A 23,353-nucleotide genomic window follows, 5' to 3' on the forward strand; every position below is an offset into this window, starting at 1 on the left:
TTTTGAACCAATGGTACATGGGCTGAGGACATTTTAATTAATGTATGGATAAAATGAATATTGCAAACCTAAAGTCATCATATTCCTATGTGATATTCTGCAGTCAGCTGCTCAGTCTGATTTCTTGAAACTCAAATCTTCTGTTGTGACTTTAATAAGGATCATGGCACTTAAGTGCAGGTTACATTACTATTCGGCCGGAATAATAACAAGTAAATCGACCTTCTTGAACATAAGCAAAATCAACGTGGCCCAAGCTCAATGGTTAAATTAGTGTCTGCTAATGGAAATGCCGCCACTAGTCTGCAGACGGCATTGCAAAAAATGACAAAAGCATTAGGTTGTGAAGATAATAAATAAATCGGGCGGCTTTGACACTTCCAAAAAGTCCACTAGGCCAAGGCATGAGATGCAAAGTTCATATTAACATCCTTGTTTGAAAGTCAAAAGAGAGCTAACCAAAGAAGAAGTGAAAGAGAGGAAAAAGAAAAGGAAAGCGAACCCAAAGGCCAACAAAGAAGCGAAGAAGGAAGAGGATAGAAGAGAAAGAGAGGAGAGTGAGAGAAAGCAAATGAGGAAACAAGACAAGGAGAAAAAGAGACTTGAAGGATTGTTAATGAAAGAAAGGGAGAATAAAGAAAAGCTGAAGCAAAAGATCAAGAAGATGAAGAGTTGATTATTGTGTTGTTGAGCCATCTTCCCAAATCCATTGACAAAAAGGATTTGATGGATTTTCTTTCTAAACCTACGAGCATGTTATCATATTTCCTTTCATTTAATTTGTATTTCAATACATTATCTAACACAATAATAATGATCAGAAGAATAAAACTTAAATTAACTCAAATAGAGTTGGCTTGCATGGCAACAGATCTGACAGGCACTGATCATGAATCAATATAATTGAATTAACTATAACTTTTACATTACAGTACAGATTATTTCTACACCATGTGTAGTACACTTGAGAATGTGCAACAGTAATGGCAGGAAACAATCATGGGTAAACATATGAGATGACATTCTCTAATTATTCTTTTTGGAACAAGCATCACCAACCAAGCTTATTATTTCCTAAAGATTAAAATTACATAATAAATTATTCAATGCAGAAGCTTGGTCAATCTCCTACCAGTAACACCCATCTTCTCTTCTACTTCTCTAAAGCTACCAAAAATTTACATCAGAAACAATAGCAAGGCTCCTCCCAGCAGATCATCCACCTCTATGGATTATGCATGGTCTTCCATTTACCAATTGGCAGTAGGCTGCTGTACAATCCCACCTAGTACATGGGCAATTCTTGTGGCAGCAGTATATCAAACAATCTTCAGAGCGCAATTGCTAGTTAAATATAACTACCTAATTTTAAGTGAGCACTTTACGAAGTTCATTAACTAATTGCACTCTGGTTGATGATTCCACCTGCATTACATTCAAAGAATCATCACTCTCAAGTTGTGACAGAAAAGCAAGAGGATCATAAAAATTTCTTTCTTAAAACAACTGACAAGTAAGTTTTTTACCTTGCTTAGCAGGGCAGCAAGACCTTGAGGCAAAGCTTGCAAGTCTGCTCTTGAATTGCCAATATTTGTCATTTGAAGCAATATTTTTTGAACACGCAATTCCTTCAATTTCTCTTCATAATTTTCAGGGTCGTCCTTCCATTTAAAGAATGCTTCATCGTCCACCCAAGCATCTTGCCCAGTACTTGAAATATGAGCATCCGAAAACCATTTCCTGATCAAGTCCATTGCAGATTTATGTGACATTTGATCTCCAGCAGCATCTTTGACAATATTTACCAAAGAAACCTCAGCAATTCTTCGACGCAACCTTCTATAGAAGAACAAGCGGGAGCTACCCCAGTCCAGAACTTCTCTTATCACCCCTTTTGCAGCCATTCTAAAGGAAGTGTCGTGAAGCTCAGCAAATTTGGTGGCTATCTGAGTGTACAAAGGCAAAAGCTGCTTCTCCCGCGATCTTATCTGCTGCTGCACAGACTCAAGTACCCCATGGGCTCCACTACTCTTGGCTTCCTGTATCTTTGCCTTCAAACTGATAAGTTGAGGGTCAAGCCTGCCCATGCACTCCAGCAGCTCCCTTGTTCTAAACCTGACCTCTATCATCCCTTCCGGTTCAAGTACGTTACCCTTGGCTGTTCGATCGGCATACATCTCGATATGGTTTGAATTGATCCTACTATCCACAACAACCCATGCTCCACCACGGAGCTCCCCCATCATGGGTATATACACAAAAACTGGCTGTCTGTATGTTCTAAGGTTCTCGACAATTGTTGATCCAGCCTGAAGGATCCCCTCGAAAAGGTCTCTTTGACCACCTGAAAAACCTCTCCAGTTGGCAAGAATAAAAAGTGGAAGCTCTTCCCTGTTGAAATCCATTAAGGCTTGAGCTGTCTTTGTTGCAGAATCTGGAAACCATACTTGCCCAGCTTGAGGAACAACCCTTTCATGGGAATCAAGCTGCCCTGGATCAGCAGGGATAACCTGCATGACAGTCTGTGTCTCAACTGCAACTATTCCCAAAGGGATGCCCCCAAGCCTTGCCCTTCCAGTCACAACGGTCCTTGCCCAACCTTCCAGTGTCTCAACAAAGCTATCCTTGTCAAAAATGCCACCCAGCCAGTTTCCACTATCATCTGTAATACCAGCAATAGCAGCACGTGGATCGCATGAAGTTTCCGGGAGGTACTCCACAGGCCTTTCTGGAGGATCCAAGGGCCTTAAAATGGGAAGCATACCACCTACATGGGGAGGAATCCAGCTTAGCCAATTCAAGATAGCCGATACGCCTTCTAGATCATCTGAAACAGTAAGATGGGTAACCCCATTGGTTGCCATAATCTTGGGTCCACCAAGTTGCATTTGGGAGCTATATACCTCTCTACCAAGCAGTTTGTTTAATGCAGAAAAGCCAGTCAAAATAATGGGCTGATCAAGCCTCTGTATGCACCTGATCCCCAGCCGAGCAAGATAAGCACCAATTCCCACTGTCCTGCCAGCAACATATGTCAAGGTAAACGTTTCCTTGTAGGCCTTAGAGTATGCAGCGGCAATGGCCCCACTTCCTGATAAGTTTTCAACACCCAAATCGTCTTCCTTCCCAATAATGGTATCTATGACCCATCTAGTTTCTCCAGTTGCGAGCTTCAGCTCATGTGCGATCACAGATGATCCAATCTTTGCATAATCCTCAGGGCTTAAATATATATATTGAAAACCACGCTCAGGGCATGATTCATTTGACCAACCAACTTTAAAACAGGCTCTGACTTCCTCAGCTGCCCCAATACGAGCACCCGAGTTTGCAGCCAAATAAATTAAGGGCAGTTTTTTGGTACAAGCAACGTCAGTTACAGCCAGGAAGAATGCATCCTCTCTAGGGCCAAAAGACCCAACTTTGAAAGTCACATCATTTGCTACTACCAAAATTTGCCTTCCTGAAGGAAATTCAGGAGTAGACATTTCCATGCACCAAGCTACCATGCCAACATCATTTATCCCACGTGGCCGCTCCACTGAAACAAGTGGAGTGCCCCAAGAACCTTTTTGGTCAGCAAATATGAGTTCTGTGGCTTTGAAAAGAACCTTATCCTTGGGCTTTTCAGTACTCATGCAGTGGGATGCCCATGACTTCTCCAATGCTGTCTCAAATGCCTGAAAACAAAATTTGTTGCCAAAGTTTGATTCCCACCTACTACTACAACAAAAAGGGGAAATGCAGTGAAAGGAAGTGATAATGTATAGTTGTAAAATGCATAAATCAGTGCTCACCAGGGGGAAATCATAGCAGTAAGTTGTGTTGCTCCTCCTTGCTGCCAGTCGTTTTCGATCTAGAACTCCCAAAGGTTGATAGTGAGCATTTACAAGCACACCATGCAAAGGACCCCGTGAAGATATTGAATGATAAATCACGATGTGTTTGCTGGCATCTTCTACTTCTCGGTATATCTGAAGACTCATATCCCAGGAGTTCAATTATGATAAGACCATTTTCAATTTAACCTCAATTTTCACTAACAGAAAAGCATGTAGCAGTGAGCTGATACTGAGCTATAAGAGTGGTGCATTAATCTAGGAACTGGTAGGCTACCCACAAGCAATAATTGAGGGTGTTTACAACCTATAATCCACATTGACCAACAGACCAATGTTTTGGTCATATATTTCACTTTTTTTCCTACTTGGCCACATGACCGACATCTAGACTTACCTTTTCTTCTCCCAATCAGAATGAGCATACATTTCATGAAGTATGATTCTCAAATTTTTATCAAAGGTCTTGAACCTAGAAACCGTTGGAAGAAATAAATACTATCATGGGTGCAACAGCAGATTAGATTATTAATTGCAGTCAAAACTAACTATAGATTGAATAACTGAATGGACTCGTAAGCAAGACTTACATGGACTGTGCAGGTATGACCAGTCACATTTGTTACCACAAGTCTCCAGGCACCATTTGCCTGCCCACAAGATGCCATCCAGAGCTTCACTTCCCACTCAAAAACACCAAGCCTGTGCATCCTTACACCAACAGCTGCATGAATTTCTCGTGCCAGTCCTTCCAAGATCACCTCAATTGCAGCTTCTTCTAGTCCAGGATTTATATCAACTCTCCTGGTGAGAATAGTCAAACATGATAATTGGAGCCTGGAGATCAAGAACTTATTCAAAAGTGGAAAAGGAAAAAGCATGCGAACATAATTACTTGGGATAAGGCACAAGATCATCTATTTGCTGCTCACGTAAGATGCAGAGATACATATGAGCATGTTCAGATTTAAGAGTAGCATTGTGAACATTAAGTTCCAGCTCTTCCATTGCAGCCATTAAGGACCTCAAAATGCTTCTCGAAGTAAAAGAGAGAGTGGAGAGAGTATGGCTCAATTCCCTGTCCAGCCCATGATATGCTGTAAAACCTTCATTTGTACTTTGCCTGACAAGAGTTCTGAGGAACATTCTCTGCAGCTTCGTTGCTGACTTATCTGGGGCAGTGTATAAGTGCCATTGTCGGTCCCGTGACGGAGTATACTTTATGTTGTCATAGCCCTTAAGCTTATCCTGGATCAAAACAATGTTAATCAACTCAAAATCATGGGCAACCACCCACTAATTTGATTTGTCACTTTATCATTTTCTTTTCAGTTCTTTTATTTATTGAAGTGAACAAAGGAGTTAAGGATAATATAACGAACCAATTCAAGGAAGATAGATAGAGGAGGTTCTAGATGCCGCAGCAGCGGTTCTTCCTCATAGTAGAGCTTTTCAGCTGACCAGTGGAATGAGTGTCTCATAGGCGTTCGGCCCTCATCCCTCTGAATGATACAGCTAATAACCCCAACACCTGCAGTTCGCAGACTGGAGCCGACTTCTTGCTCTTTTAGTATCTTGGCCAACTTATTAATTCTCTCTTGAGCCTGATCCTCATCACCGCTGCAAATTTAGCGAAGAATGCTGCTGATAAATAATGGGGCATCATGGTAATGCTGGCTTTCCCATATTGAGATTGGAATTGGTTTATTTGGTATTTATCTTTATAGAAAGAAAGATGTGAAGATCATCAACTTTTAGAATTTCGCAAAGATCTAATTCAGATCAATCCAAATTCAATTATAGATTACTTGGTAGTGAATCCTAACAAACTCTATGTATCAAAACATGCATAAACTTCTAAGGTTTCGTTGGAAGATAGTAGTTTGCTGCTAAGAATTTCAATGCTAGTGCAAAAACAGCAGAAAATCATGCATACCTATCTTGAAGCAAACTCATCTGGTTATTGATACCCACCAAAGCAATATGCATCATATTACCAGAGCTATTTGGTTCTGAGGATCCATTTGGAACCACAACCTGAAGATTATGAGTTGTTTCCCTCAATGCAGCATTGATAATTGTTGGCAAAAACTGGAGGGATTTAATTATAACCATGGCTCCCCATTTCGTGTTGCTGTGCATCTCAATGGACAGTTTATCTGACATTTGATCTTCAGACCCATTCATCCTTTCCATATGCTCTTCCAAGAACTCCCACGAAGCAATAAGGCCAGATCTGTGCCACTGCATCCTGACACTCCCTTTCACAAGATAGGGCTGATCCAAATATAAATAGTTAAATCAGGAGAAGATTTTCTATAACTGAATAAGCAAAAGGCAGCAGAGGTTTGATAGACAGTACCTGGTATAGTCTACGGACATATGTCTCCACAACCCGCCTTTGGAGGGTGTGATCACTGTGATCAAACAGCCCTACCAGAGCATCTTCAACAGCTAAAGGAGCACTCACAAGATCTTCCATCCTTTCATTAATAGCACTTTTCCTTTTGGGAGTATCCATATTTTCACCATCCTCAGTAAACATCTCTAATTCTGAAAGGCTTCGAGCTATGTTGGAACGAAGTTCACTCAGTTTGGTTTGCTCCAGCAGTTGACTTGCCTTGAGTGCCAACTGCAAACACAGTTTGAATCAGGTTCTGAAGCATTTACAATGAGACTAAATTGATGATCAAAGATAACCAGTGATCAGCAAATGAAGTGTGTACCAGAGAAATTATAAGAATTAATAAATACATGAGTTTACTTCTAAACTAGCTATTCATGTGCGTGAGTAAACAGAATCCCACCTCAGAATAATTAGTATGGTTAAGCGTGGAGAACCGGATTAGCTTATCCCTGTATGCAGCAGGGTTCGGGTAAACAAGTTGTTCCATAAGCCGGAGTATAAGTTTATTTTTACTCTTGATGCCCTGCATGAAAATTGATAGTATAATGTTCCTACAAACAATTTGCGCAAGACCCAAAGAAGACATAAAAAGGAAGAACAAAGAAACAGAAGAATATTATATATTTGCTACCTGATGAGAAAGCACAATGTCCACAACCTTCAATAGATCTTTCTTGTATTGAAGTCGAAGACGTTCAATAACATCAGCCTGAAGAAAGAGATAACAATGTGCAAGAGCCACTAAACACAATAGCAAAGCAAACACTGAATTTCTGAGACAATGCAAAAAGTTTGTAACAATTTCAGCTTTGTAATATCAATTGTGAGAATGTCACTGAAGTGATATGACGGGGGCCAAAGTTGTCCTAGACCAACTAAAAACTGACAGAAAGAAAGAGGTGCTCAAGAAATTTAGAAAAGGTTTTGCCAAAAATCTTTCATTGTAACAAGCTTTCTCACAAAGCAAACATGCTCTCACACATTAAAGGAAAGAAAGAAAAGACATAGCCATTTGTCTCCAATTATAACAAGATCTAAAAGAGAGATCAGGGCTATTTACAAAAGGAAGGATGTAATGCAAGATACTTCTAACACTTCAGTGAAACCCTAGTGCTCATGCAAAGCAAGATTTCCATCAGCTTAAATAATCAAACACCCAACCTATCTTGATCATCACCACAAACATCACAAAAGAGCTTCATGCATCATGATAACAAAATACCTCGATGTTATCACTAAATAATTCTTCAACTGAGAGATATTCTTCGAAAAGAGACTGGACAATAATGTGGGCATGACTCTCCCTCCCACCCTCATAAGACTTCACAAGACTCATTAGAGGTTCAACAAGTCTTTCCTGGGCTGCTTTCTCTTTCTCAGGACAAGAGGATAGATGGGCCTGAAGCAAAATTGTTTCACAGGGATGTAAAAGAAGGGAGAAAAGAGAAAAAATAAAATGTATTGCAAAATAAAGAATGTATCTCAAACTCACTTCAAGAACACCTCTTAATAGTCTGGCAGGAAAGTCAACATTCTGAGCATTTGAAATCCCCTCGAACTCCTTGTACTTGGATTCCAGCTGATAAAGTCCATGTATGAAGTCAAAAGCCATTAAGAAAAAATAAATATAAATGCCTACGCAGGTGCATGCAATAAACATTTACCTCAGCTCTGAGATCTTTTGGAAGGCGAGTTGCCAGAACAGACAAGCACTCTTGCCATTGAAGGAAAGGGAGTTCAGGACTATCAAGGCAATTAAGTAAGCTCTGAACTACCTGTAATAAATGTTAAGTGCCAAGAACGATCAAAATTCTGACAAATCCTAAATTTGCAAAGCCAAACACCAAAAACTGATTAAAGCAGATGAAAAGAAAAGCAAACCATCGATCCAATTTGCAGTATTAGAAATATAATTTGAAAAACTAGAGAAACAATATACTTACTTCATCAATGTTATGCTCATAACCAGCAAGAACCATGCGGGCTGCATTCAAACTTGCAACACATCTCTGATGGACTTTACCAGAAATGGCTGTTGGAGGTCCCAATACTGGGAAGCTCCCATGAAAAAGTTCAGCTTTTCTTACAGCAGAAGGATCATCAAGATCAAGCCTTGCTATAAGCTCACCCGCCTTTTAGTAAAAAAAAGTGCCTTATTAACCATTAGAAAGGTAAGATTTTATTTTAGTTTTTAATAAAAACAGTTTACCTGCATCGCTTGACCTTCAGACATTTTGAAATGAATGACTCCAGAAGCAGGTGAAAGAAGAGGCATGCACATCTTCATTACCTCAACCTCTGCATATGGTGTATCAGCATCAATATGACAACCATCTGAAACTAAATATCTCAGCAGCTTGCATGGTGTCTCTGCTACTAACTTTGAGGGATCATGATCATTCTGCAAGAACAGAAGAAATGGATCTCATCATGCTTTCAAGGAGTGGCAAAGAGGTTTGAAAAGCAGGAAAGAAAGACTGGCACACCTGTAGTAAGCAAGTCCTTCCATCAATGAGAAGTCGAGTTCCAGCTGCTTCCTCCTCTGCATATATAACATGACTATTTCCGTCCAACTGTAAAAAAAATGGAAGAACCAAAAAGTCCAACATCAAAGACATATACATGTGCAGACGTTTCAAGATATAGATATATGTATGCACGTTCATTTGACATATTGAAGCACTTCTTGTTAGTCCCTTTAACAGTATTCCATGACTAGATCAATTCAGGAAAGAGCTATTACTCTTTCAAAAATTGCTATTCACCATATTGCTTGCTGAGCTACACATGCTCAGCACTTCCCTAACAGTCTCATCTCACTGTAACAGCACTTCTTTGAAGGAACAAATCTATGGTTCTATGTCGATTGGACACAATTCTTTTATCCTATATCACCAGATAAAGTGAATACATGTTCATAAATAGATATTTTTAAGAATGAGTAACAAAAGATGAGACACAGTTGTGTTATAGTAATATTCATTTAGTAATAAACTCTGCTGCAACAACTAATGCTTAACCAATAGGCCCCCTACGAAGATCCAATAAGAACTCCAAAATAAACTAAAAGCAAAGTGCAGAATTCCCAGGGCAATTATTAAATGCTTGCCTGCATCAATAGACCCCCATCACGCAAGGTATGTATCTCCGCTTCAATCTCAGACTCATTCATCCTTAAACGATAACTTCCTGGTCCTCCCCTTATCATGTTAATCTGGGAACAAATTTTCAATGACATTGAATGCAGATATTCAAACTAGAAGCCAAAAATCTCCACAAATTATTAAAAACAAAAAGGTGGCTTCTACGAAACCACATATTATGACATGAATAGAACTCATACCACATATTTGCTACCTTCAATGTTCAAAGATACTTGAGAATGCACAAGTGATATGTGCTGCAACCATGGCCAAGTATGGTGAGTAAAAAGAATAACTTCATTAGATAGCAAAACAAGTTCTAAAAAAATAGTTAATTTGTACCAAGGTACCTTCGGAGGGATTTGCCCCTTTTCTAGATAACCAACGTAATCTGAAACCATAGCAGCACTTCTAGCAGATGCTTTCTGAGGGGAATAAATTTGGAGACACAAGATGATGCATTCGATGACTTTGAAAAGTCAGATTACAACAGATATGCATTGGATTCCATAATATTCAGAAATAATATTGAAAAAGGATTACTTACACACAGAGCCCCACCAACAATAGAGAGATACCAAGGGGGCCTTTCTGCTCTGACCCGCATAGCAATTCTACTATCCAACCAGCCAGTATGAATTTTATTCTCACTGTAATCTGAGGCCTGTAGAACAGATCAACTTATCTTAGAAGTATATATTGCAAAAGAAAGGTATATTTACATAGAGGATTAAACTTTCAAGATCTAAAAGGTTAAAAATGTACATGTAAAAGGTCAACTGTGTAATCAACATTGGTTCGGATTTCTCCCCGAATCTGAATTTCTTTCAGCCCAAGGACCATATTTGCTATGGCCAAAGGTCTGGATTCCCCAAAGGCAAAAATATGTCCTGAAACGTGATTTCAAGATCTTTAGCAGCAAAAATTGCTTAGTAAATGGATTATATACATGATAAAGACAAATGTCAGAAATTTTTGGAGGACACAGATTTCTTAATACTACTAAAATCATCATCGATATGAATTGGTGCCATAACTAGATTCAAAAAGTACCAATTAAAATTGTGTTAAAGCTATTCATGTCATAAGAAATTCTGCAAATGCTGACCAGCATAATAAATCGCTACAGAATACACAAATATTTGGGCAGTTTAGGCAGCACATCAATGATCAGACATTCTGCTAATAGGTCTCTTTCAGGGGCTAGCTTTTTCATTTATTTGGTTCTTCAATCAACTCAAATAATAGAAAGGACTTCAGAAGACACATCAAGTGCAAAATTTTATTTAATTTCTAAATTAAAATCTTTAAAAAAAAAAGAAAGCAGATAGCTGGATGGATACAGTTCAGAAAGTAAACCAAGAGAATTTAGCTGAACCAACATAGATCTGCCTCCATTAGCTCAGTTCCATTTTTCAAACAAATTACACTTTCTAGCTTATTTAGATGGTGTTTGGCATTGCTTAAAGAAATATTTCCAAGGCAGCAGAGAGCTTTGAGTTACTTAAAGTAGATAAATTCTAATTCGGGAAATAAATAGTTACACTATTGGATGAAGTGCTAATGACAAAACATAAGTAATAGTTATCTAAAAATAATAATCAAAAAAAATATTTATCAGAAATATTTTATAATTTTACATTATTATATATGTTTTTAATTTTAAGTGGATATTTAGGGGGTAATTAAGTAAATTTGTTAGGAAAAAAAAACAAAACTTAAAAGGTTAAGAATGAAGTGCTTATTCTTTACCTTCTTAAAACTACTTTTAAGAACCTAAATAAGAATCCTGTTTTTTATGTTATGAAAGGGGGAAGTAAACAAAATATTTAAAACTGCTTATAACTAACAAAATCCAAAAGATTGCTTGGTGATTGATGGAGTCAATTTATATCATGTATTCTACCAAACAGACTAACAAAATCCTAGGCAACCTCTGAAAAATATTTTCATTGATTTGCACTGAAGTGTTTATGCCAAACTTGCATCCAAGAACCAAATTACTGGACTTTCAAACTTTCTTAAAAGGTATTAAAATGCTTCCAAGACAATGGGACATTTTTAACAGGTGGCAAGTCCACGAGTCTTTCACATATCAATATAAGAATCCTAAAAAACTTTCATGATACCTACATTTCTTTTTCTTTAGGTCATAAAACTCTGTGGAAAAAAGCCTTAAAACTCCTTTAATTGTGATAACAGGGAGCCAATTCAATTGTTTCACGACTTTATAAAATAAAAATAAATTGTTGTCCAGTTTTTCTTCCATTTGAAACTAATTTTTTACTTGAGGTGCTTAAAGATGTTTATACTTACCAAACTGAGAATCTGAGAATTCATGAATGCCTCCTCCAGACTGCAAAAAAAAGCCGATCATTTACTTAGACAATCTAAGAATTCTACAAAGATGATTTACAAGGAAAAGGGAAAATTGGTACCTTAACAGAAAAATAAGCCCACACATTTGGCTTACTTTTGAAATTCAATTCCTGAATAAAACCAAATAAATAAGAAACTCAAGGCAACCACATCATAAAATCAAGAACCAGATGCTTCATCAGTGATTGGCTCTCAGTAAATTACCTGTACTTTCCCACTTGTGGGTTTAAAACCATCATCTGGATCCTCACTTGTCACACGCACAGCTACACAATGACCTCTTGGTCTTGTAGACACTGCCTCGTCAAAATCAAAAGGAGCAGCAGCGATCGATGTTTTTCTCCAAGCATCATACCCTCCACCATGCTCCATACCATAAAATCGCCTGATTTCTAATTGAATGATGCATAGGGACATGGTGAGAGACACATGCCTCAGATGACTAGGTAAACAGGCTTCGGACAATTATTAAATCTCATATATCATACCAGGAATTTGCCAGAGAGGAATGCCCATCCCAACTGCAACCTGGGCAGCAGGCAGATTTATTTCTGCAATCCACTCAGTGACTGGGTGTTCCACCTACATTTCAATGAATTTAGAAACATATATCAAGAAAATCACATCTCAGAAACAGCCAGGACATCAGAACAAGAAGACGCGTATAGAATTGAAGAGAAAATGAGGTGCAAAACATTTGTATAGAAATTTAAATATTGGTTTTCCATCATCAAAACAGTTGGCAACTAAGCCTAACATCATCGATTTAGAACTATCCTCTTCTTAGATGTTGGCTCCAAATAATAGCACACTAAAATTAGCAAGCTTCATAGATGTTCCCAAGTTAACGGCCATACTTTTATCCCCTTTTCAACTTCCCTTCCAAGTAAGGATGCTTCCATGCATTTTTTAATGCCAGGCACAAATTAGGTTAGGAAACTAAAGTACTACATATTCAAGTAAAAAAAACAAATTCGAGATTGCAAAATGACTGTAGGAAATGGCAGCTCAAGATGCATGGGACGGATTAGAGTGAGGCTTGGGCCAGTAAATTACACCTGTAGTCGAGGATTGAGCTCCAAAAAATAGTATTCTCCAGTGTCCATGCTATAAAGATACTCAACAGTAGCTGCTCCAACATAGTTAACGCATTTAGCCAACCTTCTAGCTGCTTGCTCAAGTTTCTTGACTGTCTCCAATGGAGCCACAGTAATTGGACCCTCCTCAATAATCTGTCTTGTTAACATGACAAAGTAAGATATCACAATAGAATAGATCTCAAAATAATACCATGCATTTTTTTTTCTTATTATTCTTTGGCTGAGAAGAGCCATGTGTAACTTTATTTTCACCAGAACAAGAAAGAAATGTTTTTTAAGAAAAAAGGTAGTATCATTAGAAGAACTCACCTTCTGGTGCCTCCTCTGAACACTGCAATCACGACTATGCAAAGCTGCAACGTTTCCATACTGATCGCAGAGTAGCTGGACTTCCAGATGCCGGCTCTAAATAGAAAATGTTACACAGACCATCAGAATGATCTAAATCTGCCACTTGGATAGAAAAACTGCTGTATTCTAATCAAATTACTATCAGAGCTCTTACCTGGGAAGCAACCTTCATTATAAATATTGGTGAACCTGGAACTTCTCCCTGAACTTGCTTGAACAATGCCCTAACTTCATCATCATTATGAACCTATAGTAGTTGAAAAGAAGAATCAGCTATAGTTGCTTAATAATAAGAGAGAAAGAAAAAGAATTTCACAACAAATTAAGTTGCTGTATAAGTCCTGCATTTTGAAAAATTATTAAAAGCTTATAATCAAATTAGCGTTAAATGGTCATGACATGTCGAAATTGTCAGGAAAGGGAAATACCTTTCTTATTCCTTTACCACCACCACCCCAAGATGCCTTGATCATTGCTGGATAACCAACAATTTGACAACTTGCAATTGCCTCCTCGGTTGTAGAAACACATGCATATCTATATACTTCCTCTGGGATAGTAACCAAACAACTTTCCGGAGGGATTTTTACCTTGAAGCCAAAATTTAGTCTATTAGTTGAGAAAAACCTGTAAAGTAGAAACCAGACAACATTCTTTGAAGGATAAGATAGTTACATGAGAACCACTCCACGGAAGTGTGGGCACTTCAGCTGCTTGAGCAATCAATGATGAACCAATCTTATCCCCAAGTGCTGCCATAGATGCAGCTGGGGGTCCAAGAAATATGATTCCTTTTGCACTCAGAGCATCTGGCAACTCTGGGTTTTCAGATGCATGGCCCCAGCCAGGCCACACTGCATCAACACGTGTTATCTCTGCCATCTGCATAACCACAAATCATAATCAACCTACAAATGGAAGCAGATATTTTGCATTATATTTTACTGATCATACCATGACCCAAGTTCTTAATAAAAGGTTTCAATTTTTTTGTAATAATAGCACTAAAGTCCCTTAGGTGAAGGCAAGATCCCCATATCTTCAGATTCCTGGCTCTAAGAGACTTATGACATATAAAAGTAGCTCTACTTGACCCATAACTGGCTTTTGTTCCATAATTTAGTAGCTGCTGCAAGCAATACGGTTCTTAATCCCAAACAACAAAAGATACTCACTCACTTTCAGTAAAAGCAGATAATAATTAATGACACTGAACAAACCAATGTATACTCAAAAAGTTCCCTTTCCTTGTCCGGATTTTACTTCATTTCTATATGCCCACCAAATGTGAAAGAAAACTTTCGAAGTGCATGTAATTTGACAATTTGAGACACAAGACAAACCTCTACAATGAGCTGTACATTCGCATAATTATTGTTGTTTGTCCCTCCTGGAACTTCCACAAACTGATCAGCGATTCTAATGTGCTCCGCGTTGATTCTCATGTCTTCAGGAGTGGCCATGGCTACCAACAAGATTGCTTTTTCTGTGCCGAAAGTTTCATAAGCCCATGTCCGAACACTCCGTATGAACTTGACAGCTGCCATTCCATTGTTGGCAATCAAAATGCTATGGATTGGTCTCTTCCCTCCAAGGGCAGAGCAAAATTCATCTATTGCAGAGATTGTGGCAGGATTTCTGACCGAGACCACCCCATTCATGTACTCGTTTGCTCGCCAAATACCAGCCATAGTTGGCCTCCTTTGAGCTTCAGACATTCTGCAAGATCAAAGATTCTGAAATTTCAGTTAAACTATAAAAGTAACTTCTTTTTAGTTCTCGTTTAGTAACATTGCTAACAACCAGTTTTTTCTTTTTCCCATTAGTATAAGAATTCCCCATATGCGAGATCGAGCAGACATTTGCTACCACGAAAAAGGCACTACTTAAAAAGAAAATACAGAAGTGAAAAGAAAAGGAAGAATAATAATTTACAATCCATAAACGTCAGAAAAAGGGCAAACTCGTATCGACGTATCATCACTGAACATTAAACAAGGCCACAAATCAAACAAATTGTGGAACACCCACGACGGTACAGCCATTCAAAAAGCCATTAAAATGTGCAATTACCCTTACCCAAAATGAATGACGGTTTAACCCCAAACGCCAATAGGCAGAAAACCCAATTCAGAAGAAAACGCAGAAAGAAGAATAGCAAACCTGAAACGAGTAGTTGATGAGGAAACTTGGGAGTTGGGATCGAACTGGGTTCAATTGGGTTTAAGGGCATCAAACATTCTCTTGTGAAACAATCAAGAAGAAGCAGTAGGAAGTTGAAGAAGCCTGTTGAATTGGTGTGAGAATGTAGTTGTAACGCGAACAGAGTGTTTTGAAATTAAATGTTTTAGAAGAAGAGAGGTAGGTTTGAGTTAGAGGAGTGTGGGGTCTTTGAGTTTTAACGGCTTTAAATGAGGACCAGCACGTGGTACCTGCCACTGCCATACCTCTCCTTCCTCCTCTTTTCTTTGGTGGTTAGTTTCCAGCTACCCCCTCCTCCTGTGTTCTTCCTTCATAATTTGTACTCAAATGGATTCCTTTTCTCTCCGAAGCTATTACTGCTATACACAATTCAAATACGAATTAAACCAAAATCCCTAGACTCAGTTTCGTTACCAATTAAAATAAGCAAGTGAAAATACGGGGAAAACGATGGACCCATGAAAAGATCGTAACTTTCCTACAAATTTGAAGAATGATGACATAAGAAAGAATGTATTCAAATTCCAATATTTTGCTGTGGAAGGCGCTTTGGCGTGTCTTGATTGGAGAGTTGGGTGGTGTTGTCAACCAAACCTCCCCCTCCCTTATTAGATACATCATCCGTATGTATCCCCCATCTACCTTCTCAACATTTTTCTTTTGTTTGTTTGGATAGCTAGTCAATTAATACATTGTATTTTATTTACGTTTTAATTTTCAATCTAATAAAATGATAGTAAATAATATTTTATTAGTATATTTTGAATAAATTTTAAAAATTATTAAATCGGTGGTAGTAAATGACGGATAAATAATTATATTTTTTATTATACTCTCATAAAATATGTTTAATTTCTGTTATACCCTCTTAAATAAATTATTTTTTCGAATATATTTTTAATTTTTATTTTTTAAAATAATTTTTTTATTACATATTTTTTATATATTATTTATTATTAAAAATAAATTAATAATTTGATTGAAAATATAGTCATATTTAAATAAAACAGTTATAATCGATATATATTAATACACAATTATCTAAATATAAAATAATTTTATCATTGTTATCTTATGTTATTGTCGTCTAATTACTATAATTACTATATATTAATTAATTATTTCTAAATTTATTCAAACAGGACTTTTGTATAATAAAAAATATATATATATATATATAATCTTATCATTTTTCCTCCAAATTATTTTACTTTTTCTTTTTTGCTCATTCAGAGGTATTGAGTGAGATAGGATGTAGTAGTTGGAAATTTTGACTAGTAAAATGTGGAAGATGATAAATTTTTGCATGGGGGGGGGTTGGAAGTTAGGTGTTATCCTCCTCTCTCTCTCTCTCTCTATCTCTATCTCACTATATATTTAATTTATTAAATAGGGAAGCTTAGGTGTTACACATTATTGCATGTATAATTTAATTTCTTAAGCTAAAGTGCATGTTTTTAGTTTGTAAAGGGTTCATCATTGCTCTGCGGGATGATGGAGATGCACACATCATTGCTTCTGATGTTTCATGCATGTTTTGTTGTTATTTGTGAGACTATAAAGATTGCTCTAAAAGATTTTCACCAAGTACAATCATTAGAAAGGCTTGTGAGTTTTATAGAGGTGTATTGGTATTTGAAAATAACAGAAAATTTTAACATAATGCATACATACATGTTCAATACTAATTTGTGAAAATCACTTCAATTTTTCCAAGCTGTAATCATGTGTCATTTATGGACGTCCACCCCCAAACTTCAATTTCCTCCTCCCAACCCACCCACTTATTTATGTTCTTCTCTTTTCGAATTAATTCCATTCCCACTCACCCCACTTATTAATCACCGAATTTCTGGGTTAATGATTTAAAAACAAAACCAAACTATTTATTATTCATTTTGGATCTGAACCCAAAGGTGTTGGCCAAACAAACCCATGGGCTTAAAGAACAAACATTTTTGGGCTTGTTTCATTATGGGCTTTTAGAATAACCAAATCCATGGTCTTTAAGAAATAACCAAATTTTGGGCTTCTAATTCTATTTTATATATATATATATATTATGATCCGTGGGGGTGGGGGGGGAACAAAAACTCATTGAAAAGCACGTGAGATATTATTATTATTATTTACTAGCTAATTTTAACAAAATCCAATTGCAATTACATTCATCTCAAAACAAAAAATAAAATTTCTCTCTAATCAAACCAACCTACACTAAAAAACAAATCCTACACTTAAATATAAGTGAATAAAACCAGAGTGAAACTAGTAAAAATGGCTACCAACGAAACAGACAACGTCCCACTCCCAGCTTTAGGCACTGCTGGACCTGGACTATCTCCTTCTTCCCCTGCCGGTGCTGGACTTGGGGGACTTGCTAAGCTTGGAGATGGAGAGTGCTCCGGTGGTGACTCTGGAGGATTCACTGCATTACCATACACATGATTGTAAATATTTATACATTCACATACATTTATATTAAATTATATATCAGATCAAAAGCGTACCAGGGGATGGTTCAGGAGATAGAGACACTGATATGATATGTGAAATGGACAAAACAAATTGATTAAGCATATATATATATATATTAGAAAGAGAGAGAGAGCGAGAGAAGAGAGTTATTTATATACCGTTACAGCCTTGTACAGAAGGAGCAGAGACCTTGCAAGCAGATGGCAAAGTTGCTGCCTTGGTCATGTTAATACCCAGATCCGCACTGTTCTTGATGGATTGACATATGCACTTGGCATCTTCTTTCAACACCATTTTAAATCCGGAGCAGCAATCCGACGTGGGTTTGGTGTCATTGCTTCCGACAGCCAAGAAAGAAAGACAATCGGCCATGTTTAATATGAGGATGGAACAGTCGGAAGATGGCGAAGGTGATGGGGTTTGATGGTGATGGCGGGCACCGGCCGAGAGCACAGCCAAGGCAGAGAAAAGAAAGAGGGTAAACACAAGTCTGGCCATGTTTGTGGGTTGTTTGGTACATTGAGATCAGATGATTTAATTTAAATATGGAAATGTGAGATAAAATGTTTGGTTTGAATTTCCCTAAGATATCTCATCATCCCTGTAAAATGGGATCAGTTAGCGTTTGATTTTTTCGTCTTGATCTTAATTTTTCAATTTACTTTCTCTTTGAAATTTTCTCGGAGACACTAAAGATTTTCTTTCTATTCATTTTATCGTAATTGAATTTGTAAAAAGATACAAAAGAATCCATTCAAATATCAAATAGGAAGCCATTATCCAGCCCAAAGAATGAGTTTTGAATGAAGTAAAATGAAGCAAACATATATATATATAGTTTTCTTATTTATCCACAGCCTGAAGTTCAATCATCAGTTTCGATGGGACCAAAATCGACCCAACCAGATAATTTATAGTTTTCTTATTTATTTATTTATATATTGTGCAGGGAAAGTTTTGGTGAAAAATAAATAGAAACCCCCCAAAAAAAAAAAAAAATTGAAAATGAAGTGTGACGCAGGGAATCGAACTGGGGAATGGAAGGACTCTTTAAAATGGGAAAGGCCACAAACATCCAAAACTCCACGGTAGCTGCATCTAGTAGAAAACAACATTATTACACATGAACACCATATACATCTATATATATATAAGAATAGATCTGAGATTTTCACTTCTTCCATTTTTTAATTTTCCAGAGAATAAAAATAATATTGTGTGGCTTTTTAAACTTAATTTCTGTTGCTTTTGTGGTGCACTACCACCACGATAAATATTATTTTTATATTTTATAATTATTATACATACATATATTAATTTCATCATGATTTATAACACTCTCAAAAGTCAAAAGTAAGTCAATTAAAATTACAAGATTCTTCATTTTGCATTAAACTAATGTCTTCTATCTCTTACTACTAAGGCAAATTATTACAAATGGAATCCTTTTCATTTTTTGACGTTTGATTTAATTTAATTTCACAACTAAAACGATATGTATATAATGATGCCGACAAGCGTGAAGTAATTTTTGTAGTGTGGTGTATGTTCCACATATATTTCTTATACAAGCTTGTGAAGTAATTTCTTAACTTATATCATCAATTACCTTAAAAAAAAAATACAAATTCAAGTACATATATGAATGTAGGAAATATTTGGTTGAGTTAATAAAACTTGTATTAGACTAATTTAGGTAATTAAAATGAAAATGAAAATTGAATTGGATTAGGCAGAAATTAGGATTTAGAAACCAAAATTGAGTCGCACACAATGCCCACTTGCCCAATTGTTCTTAATTTATTAAAATATAATCCACCAATGCTGCCTACAACTGTTCATGTGGTACGTGAGAGTTTCTCAAAAGTTACTAATTTTGAATTTTAATCTTTTCGAAAATTGTACCGACTAATCATAGTATTGTTATAAGCCAAATATGCAAACAGATATAATATATATATATATATATAATTAAATAAATGCATTATATCCCATGTAAAAGTAGGAATGTATTTTTTTTTTTTAATTTAAAAAATATATATTTATATTTAATAAAATAAATAAAAAAAATAAAATTAAAATAGATAATTTTTATTTGATTTTTTGTTTTAAAGAAAAAAAAAAAAAAAAAAGGTAAAATTAATTTAATGGCATAGAAAATGCCAAGGTTTGCTCCCAGTGAGAAACTGGATGGGACGGCATAATGTCAAAAGTATAAAACAAACAAATATTAACTACTGAATTATTATGAAGTTTTTATTATTTATTAAAAATAATTGTAATGGAAGCTACATTCAGAGGGAATCTCCTGTTGTATTTTATGAAATTAAATTTACAACTATAAAAATTAATTTCTTTTTTTTTGCACAGAAATATGAATAAAGATCATCTGGGAATTAATTCTTATCCATAAATAAATTATTATTATTATATTTTTTTTTTACAGTGGTACCGTAAGAAAGTGACGACGTTGGAATCTCTTCCAATTTTAATTAAGAAAAAACGAAAAGAAATTAAACTGGATGGCCAAAGTATAATGAAAATATTATATATAACAAGCTTCAACAAAACTTGCTCATTTTGCATACACCGGATAATTAGAGAATGTTTTACACTCACAGTCATAAATCTTCATTTATGGCTAACTTATCTCTACACGGCGGCAACAGTCTCCCCGTTGGCTGCGGCCCCTGTGCCTGAAGATCCGCCGCCTTCTTTCTTCGATGCTAATCCGCACTTCTCTTTTCTCTCGTCCTGGTTCATCTGTTGTTGCCTGCATTCTAGGCTACAAAACGCACTGTCACCCCTGGCATATACCACCACTTTTAGACTCACTTTTACGATACCATACATATTTATATATATAAACAATAACCCAAAAAAAAAAATTCTATATTCTTCTAAATATGTAGATGAATAATATGGTAGGATTCATTTTTTTAATTTTACGCATGAAACGAAAAGATGAATTGCAGTCAAACTTGGTTGGGAAGGAGCTTTAAGACAATAAATTCCTGCCGATGTATTATTATTCAACGAAACAAGATGAAGGAAAAAATGAACAAACAAAAAAGTAAACAGGCTTAAGGTACTTGAATTCTAATTAAAATTCCGATCAGAAAAGCTTATTCCCGCCGTTCGTGACCGGGAAAGAAGTCCGATATAAAAACATTTCAGTGGAAAAGGATCGGAAGGAAGGTGATATGTACAACTCCAAAAAGATCTGACAAGTCAACCAAGAGGAATTAAAGAAAATTAGGTGGCGAGGGGAGAGAGAATACCTATACATGTAAATATCGCGGCCGGGAACCAAGCGGCGTTTGCAGAGAGAGCAAGCTCTCAAGAAGTTAGGAGTCTCCAGGAAATCAGCCGAGTGTCTCCGGTTAGTCCTGGGCGAGAAACGTTGATCTAACCAATTATGTCCAGCACCATGGCTGTGTTGGCCACTAAGAGCACCAGTGACGGCCGGTTTTTGACGGGCGTCAAAGAGATTGTGTGGATCAGAAGAGCGTGAGTCAGTTGTGGAAGTGTTTAAATCCAAGGTTATCTCCGTCATGCTTGTAGTCCTCTTCATAATTGGTGCACGTGGCCTCTTCCCCAGCAACATCTTTTTCTGCTGGTTTTAATGCTGTAAGCCAAATCTTCAGATACAGATACAGAGAGAGAGAGAGAGAGAGAGAGAGAGAAGGAGAGAGGTGAAGGAGAAGTGAAAAATGGGAAGATAAAGAGGAGCCATAAACCGAGGAGTGAATCTGAACCGTTGATTTTTAATAACATTTGTTTAACAGTATTGGGAAGTCCACGTCACTAGCGTTATTGTGTTATATAATTAAAATTATTATGTTTCTAGTTTCTTTATTTGGCAGGTTGTTATTTTATTTTACTTTATTTTAAATAAAAAAAATAATAATAATATTATTATTATTATTATTCAAGAGCTTTGGATACTCTCTCTCTGTATCTTTTAATGACAGCCTTGAATCCAGGTAGCCAATCAAAAATTTACCACACAAATATTAAATTAATACTTCAAGTTTATATATATATTTTTTTTAATTTTGCTACTGCAATTTCATGAATCCATATTGATTTATGTAATTTCCTGCGCAGAATTGTGCGTATGTGATCCCTGAAAGTAAAAGTAAAAATAGAGGTATCAATCTGGTACGGCAACATATCCTCTTCTCTAAATTAATAATACGATGCAATTAAATTTTTGTATATATGAAAACTGGAAGGCTTAATTTAGACAAAATTATGAAATTAGAAGTTGGCCGTGCATATTTCCAACTACAAACTCATTGGATCAAATTATTTTTTGGAGTTACCCTCCCCTCCTTTTCCCACTTGCTCTCCATTATTTATACAGAACAACAACAACAAAAGAAATTATGAAAATAATAGAATCTATACACATGTAATTGTCTCCTAATTCATCTATTAAAACCCATGTGTTAATATTATCTAACGAGCTACAGAACCCTTATTACCCATTGAAGAAAAAAAAAAAAAAAAGAGAAAGGTTAATTAACTCTATTAATTACTATTACCATGAGTAAATTAATTTTAATGGGTTGTTAAAAGCGGTCGTCTCTGTCACACCGCTGAGAAGTTGAGAAGATTCACTCACTTTCACCCGGGTTTGGGTTTTTTTTTTTTTGTTCACCGCCAATGGATCCATGACAAAGTCACCCTGTAATTATTATGTCCGTTAATATGATGTGATGCCAATTATGCACACCTGTCTACGTACATACTTGCCTAAATATCTCTGTAATCACGTGATCTGAGATACTATTTGGGTTTTGGTCCAATTCATATTGTAAATGGCGAAAGAGATTAATGAGAAGCTTTTAGTTAATTAATTTATGTAGGTAGCTTGTGGGTGTCAAATTAATTGACTCACTTTTCATTTCATATATTTTAAATGTATATATACACACACACAGCATCTGGAGTGGCACCATGGCCTGCTTTTGGTTGGCATTACTTAAGGTACAAAAGTGTCTATTAGCTAGCAATCAACATGTAAGTCAAAATAACATCATGTCTGATTCAAAGAGGTACAAGTCCCTCTACTCCTATGTAAATTATGGGTAGTAGTTAAATCCTCCTCTTCATGTTGTTGTTCTTGTATTATATTTTATAAAATGCTTGTAATTTACTGTTTGTATCCCAAGCCAATAAATTAATCAGTTCCCTCAATTTTAATGGATTCCGTTGATTCTCAATTTTACCTAGCCTCAAATTTACTTGTTTTTATTTTATTTTAATCATTAATATATGTAGCTGTTGGAGAAAAATAAAGAAGCATCTATGCAATTAATGGTTCAATGTGTGTATATACATCTAAAAAGAGTTGTAAAATTATCCGAACAAATATTTAATTTAACAATTTAATCACTTAGGAGCAGGCATAAGATTTTTCACAGTGTTCTTGATACCGGCAAGAAA

The 23,353-nt window shown here is 36.3% G+C and overlaps 3 protein-coding genes across 6 annotated transcripts; all 3 read right to left on the reverse strand.

The window, feature by feature from the left end:
- Window positions 1-884: 884 nt before the first annotated feature.
- On the reverse strand, window positions 885-16,065 carry LOC110813259 (acetyl-CoA carboxylase 1). 2 transcript variants are annotated; one of them, XM_088220772.1, is made up of 33 exons: window positions 15,896-16,065; window positions 15,383-15,777; window positions 14,563-14,938; window positions 13,895-14,101; window positions 13,648-13,809; window positions 13,374-13,466; window positions 13,178-13,273; window positions 12,827-13,000; window positions 12,257-12,350; window positions 11,973-12,160; window positions 11,828-11,878; window positions 11,706-11,745; window positions 10,155-10,279; window positions 9,937-10,053; window positions 9,740-9,814; window positions 9,590-9,646; window positions 9,356-9,460; window positions 8,733-8,819; window positions 8,456-8,647; window positions 8,190-8,378; window positions 7,911-8,021; window positions 7,739-7,825; window positions 7,469-7,645; window positions 6,878-6,955; window positions 6,647-6,769; window positions 6,202-6,471; window positions 5,776-6,116; window positions 5,222-5,459; window positions 4,735-5,087; window positions 4,430-4,643; window positions 3,798-3,974; window positions 1,527-3,680; window positions 885-1,425 (listed from the first exon to the last, which is right to left on the reverse strand). In XM_088220772.1, the coding sequence occupies exons 3-33, from the start codon at window positions 14,935-14,937 to the stop codon at window positions 1,369-1,371; spliced, it is 6,807 nt and encodes a 2,268-aa protein (XP_088076898.1). In that variant the 5' UTR covers window position 14,938; window positions 15,383-15,777; window positions 15,896-16,065; the 3' UTR covers window positions 885-1,368. The 2 variants fall into 2 exon arrangements, with proteins under 2 accessions (XP_088076898.1, XP_088076895.1); XM_088220769.1 differs by having other exon boundaries at window positions 15,383-16,065.
- A 1,450-nt stretch (window positions 16,066-17,515) lies between these two features.
- Window positions 17,516-18,582, reverse strand: LOC110813303 (non-specific lipid transfer protein GPI-anchored 31-like). Of its 2 annotated transcripts, XM_022040381.2 has the most exons (3): window positions 18,058-18,581; window positions 17,932-17,958; window positions 17,516-17,849 (listed from the first exon to the last, which is right to left on the reverse strand). In XM_022040381.2, the coding sequence occupies exons 1-3, from the start codon at window positions 18,395-18,397 to the stop codon at window positions 17,659-17,661; spliced, it is 558 nt and encodes a 185-aa protein (XP_021896073.2). In that variant the 5' UTR covers window positions 18,398-18,581; the 3' UTR covers window positions 17,516-17,658. The 2 variants fall into 2 exon arrangements, with proteins under 2 accessions (XP_021896073.2, XP_021896074.2); XM_022040382.2 differs by lacking the exon at window positions 17,932-17,958 and having other exon boundaries at window positions 18,058-18,582.
- A 1,836-nt stretch (window positions 18,583-20,418) lies between these two features.
- Window positions 20,419-21,601, reverse strand: LOC110813281 (FCS-Like Zinc finger 5-like). Of its 2 annotated transcripts, none has more exons than XM_022040352.2 (2): window positions 21,181-21,601; window positions 20,419-20,684 (listed from the first exon to the last, which is right to left on the reverse strand). In XM_022040352.2, the coding sequence occupies exons 1-2, from the start codon at window positions 21,504-21,506 to the stop codon at window positions 20,552-20,554; spliced, it is 459 nt and encodes a 152-aa protein (XP_021896044.2). In that variant the 5' UTR covers window positions 21,507-21,601; the 3' UTR covers window positions 20,419-20,551. The 2 variants fall into 2 exon arrangements, with proteins under 2 accessions (XP_021896044.2, XP_021896043.2); XM_022040351.2 differs by having other exon boundaries at window positions 20,419-20,705; window positions 21,181-21,595.
- Between the last annotated feature and the right edge of the window lie 1,752 nt (window positions 21,602-23,353).

This window comes from Carica papaya, chromosome 1 (genome assembly GCF_054855325.1).
Source record: "Carica papaya isolate Zhongbai chromosome 1, ASM5485532v1, whole genome shotgun sequence".
NCBI lineage: Eukaryota > Viridiplantae > Streptophyta > Magnoliopsida > Brassicales > Caricaceae > Carica > Carica papaya.

What these genes read in the sequence shown, in the direction of transcription:
- LOC110813303 (XM_022040381.2), bottom strand. Translation starts at nt 18,397, where the DNA reads ATGGCCAGACTTGTGTTTACCCTCTTTCTTTTCTCTGCCTTGGCTGTG. An exon ending in TTCTGTACAAGGCTGTAACG is followed by an intron (nt 17,959 to 18,057) that starts GTATATAAATAA and finishes ATATCATATCAG; the next exon opens with TGTCTCTATCTCCTGAACCA. An exon ending in ATCTCCTGAACCATCCCCTG is followed by an intron (nt 17,850 to 17,931) that starts GTACGCTTTTGA and finishes ATGGTAATGCAG; the next exon opens with TGAATCCTCCAGAGTCACCA.
- LOC110813259 (XM_088220772.1), bottom strand. Translation starts at nt 14,937, where the DNA reads ATGTCTGAAGCTCAAAGGAGGCCAACTATGGCTGGTATTTGGCGAGCA. An exon ending in GGGCTTATTTTTCTGTTAAG is followed by an intron (nt 11,746 to 11,827) that starts GTACCAATTTTC and finishes TTTTTTTTGCAG; the next exon opens with TCTGGAGGAGGCATTCATGA. An exon ending in GAAGGACTTGCTTACTACAG is followed by an intron (nt 8,648 to 8,732) that starts GTGTGCCAGTCT and finishes CTGTTCTTGCAG; the next exon opens with AATGATCATGATCCCTCAAA.
- LOC110813281 (XM_022040351.2), bottom strand. Translation starts at nt 21,506, where the DNA reads ATGTTGCTGGGGAAGAGGCCACGTGCACCAATTATGAAGAGGACTACA. An exon ending in CGCGATATTTACATGTATAG is followed by an intron (nt 20,706 to 21,180) that starts GTATTCTCTCTC and finishes GGTATATGCCAG; the next exon opens with GGGTGACAGTGCGTTTTGTA.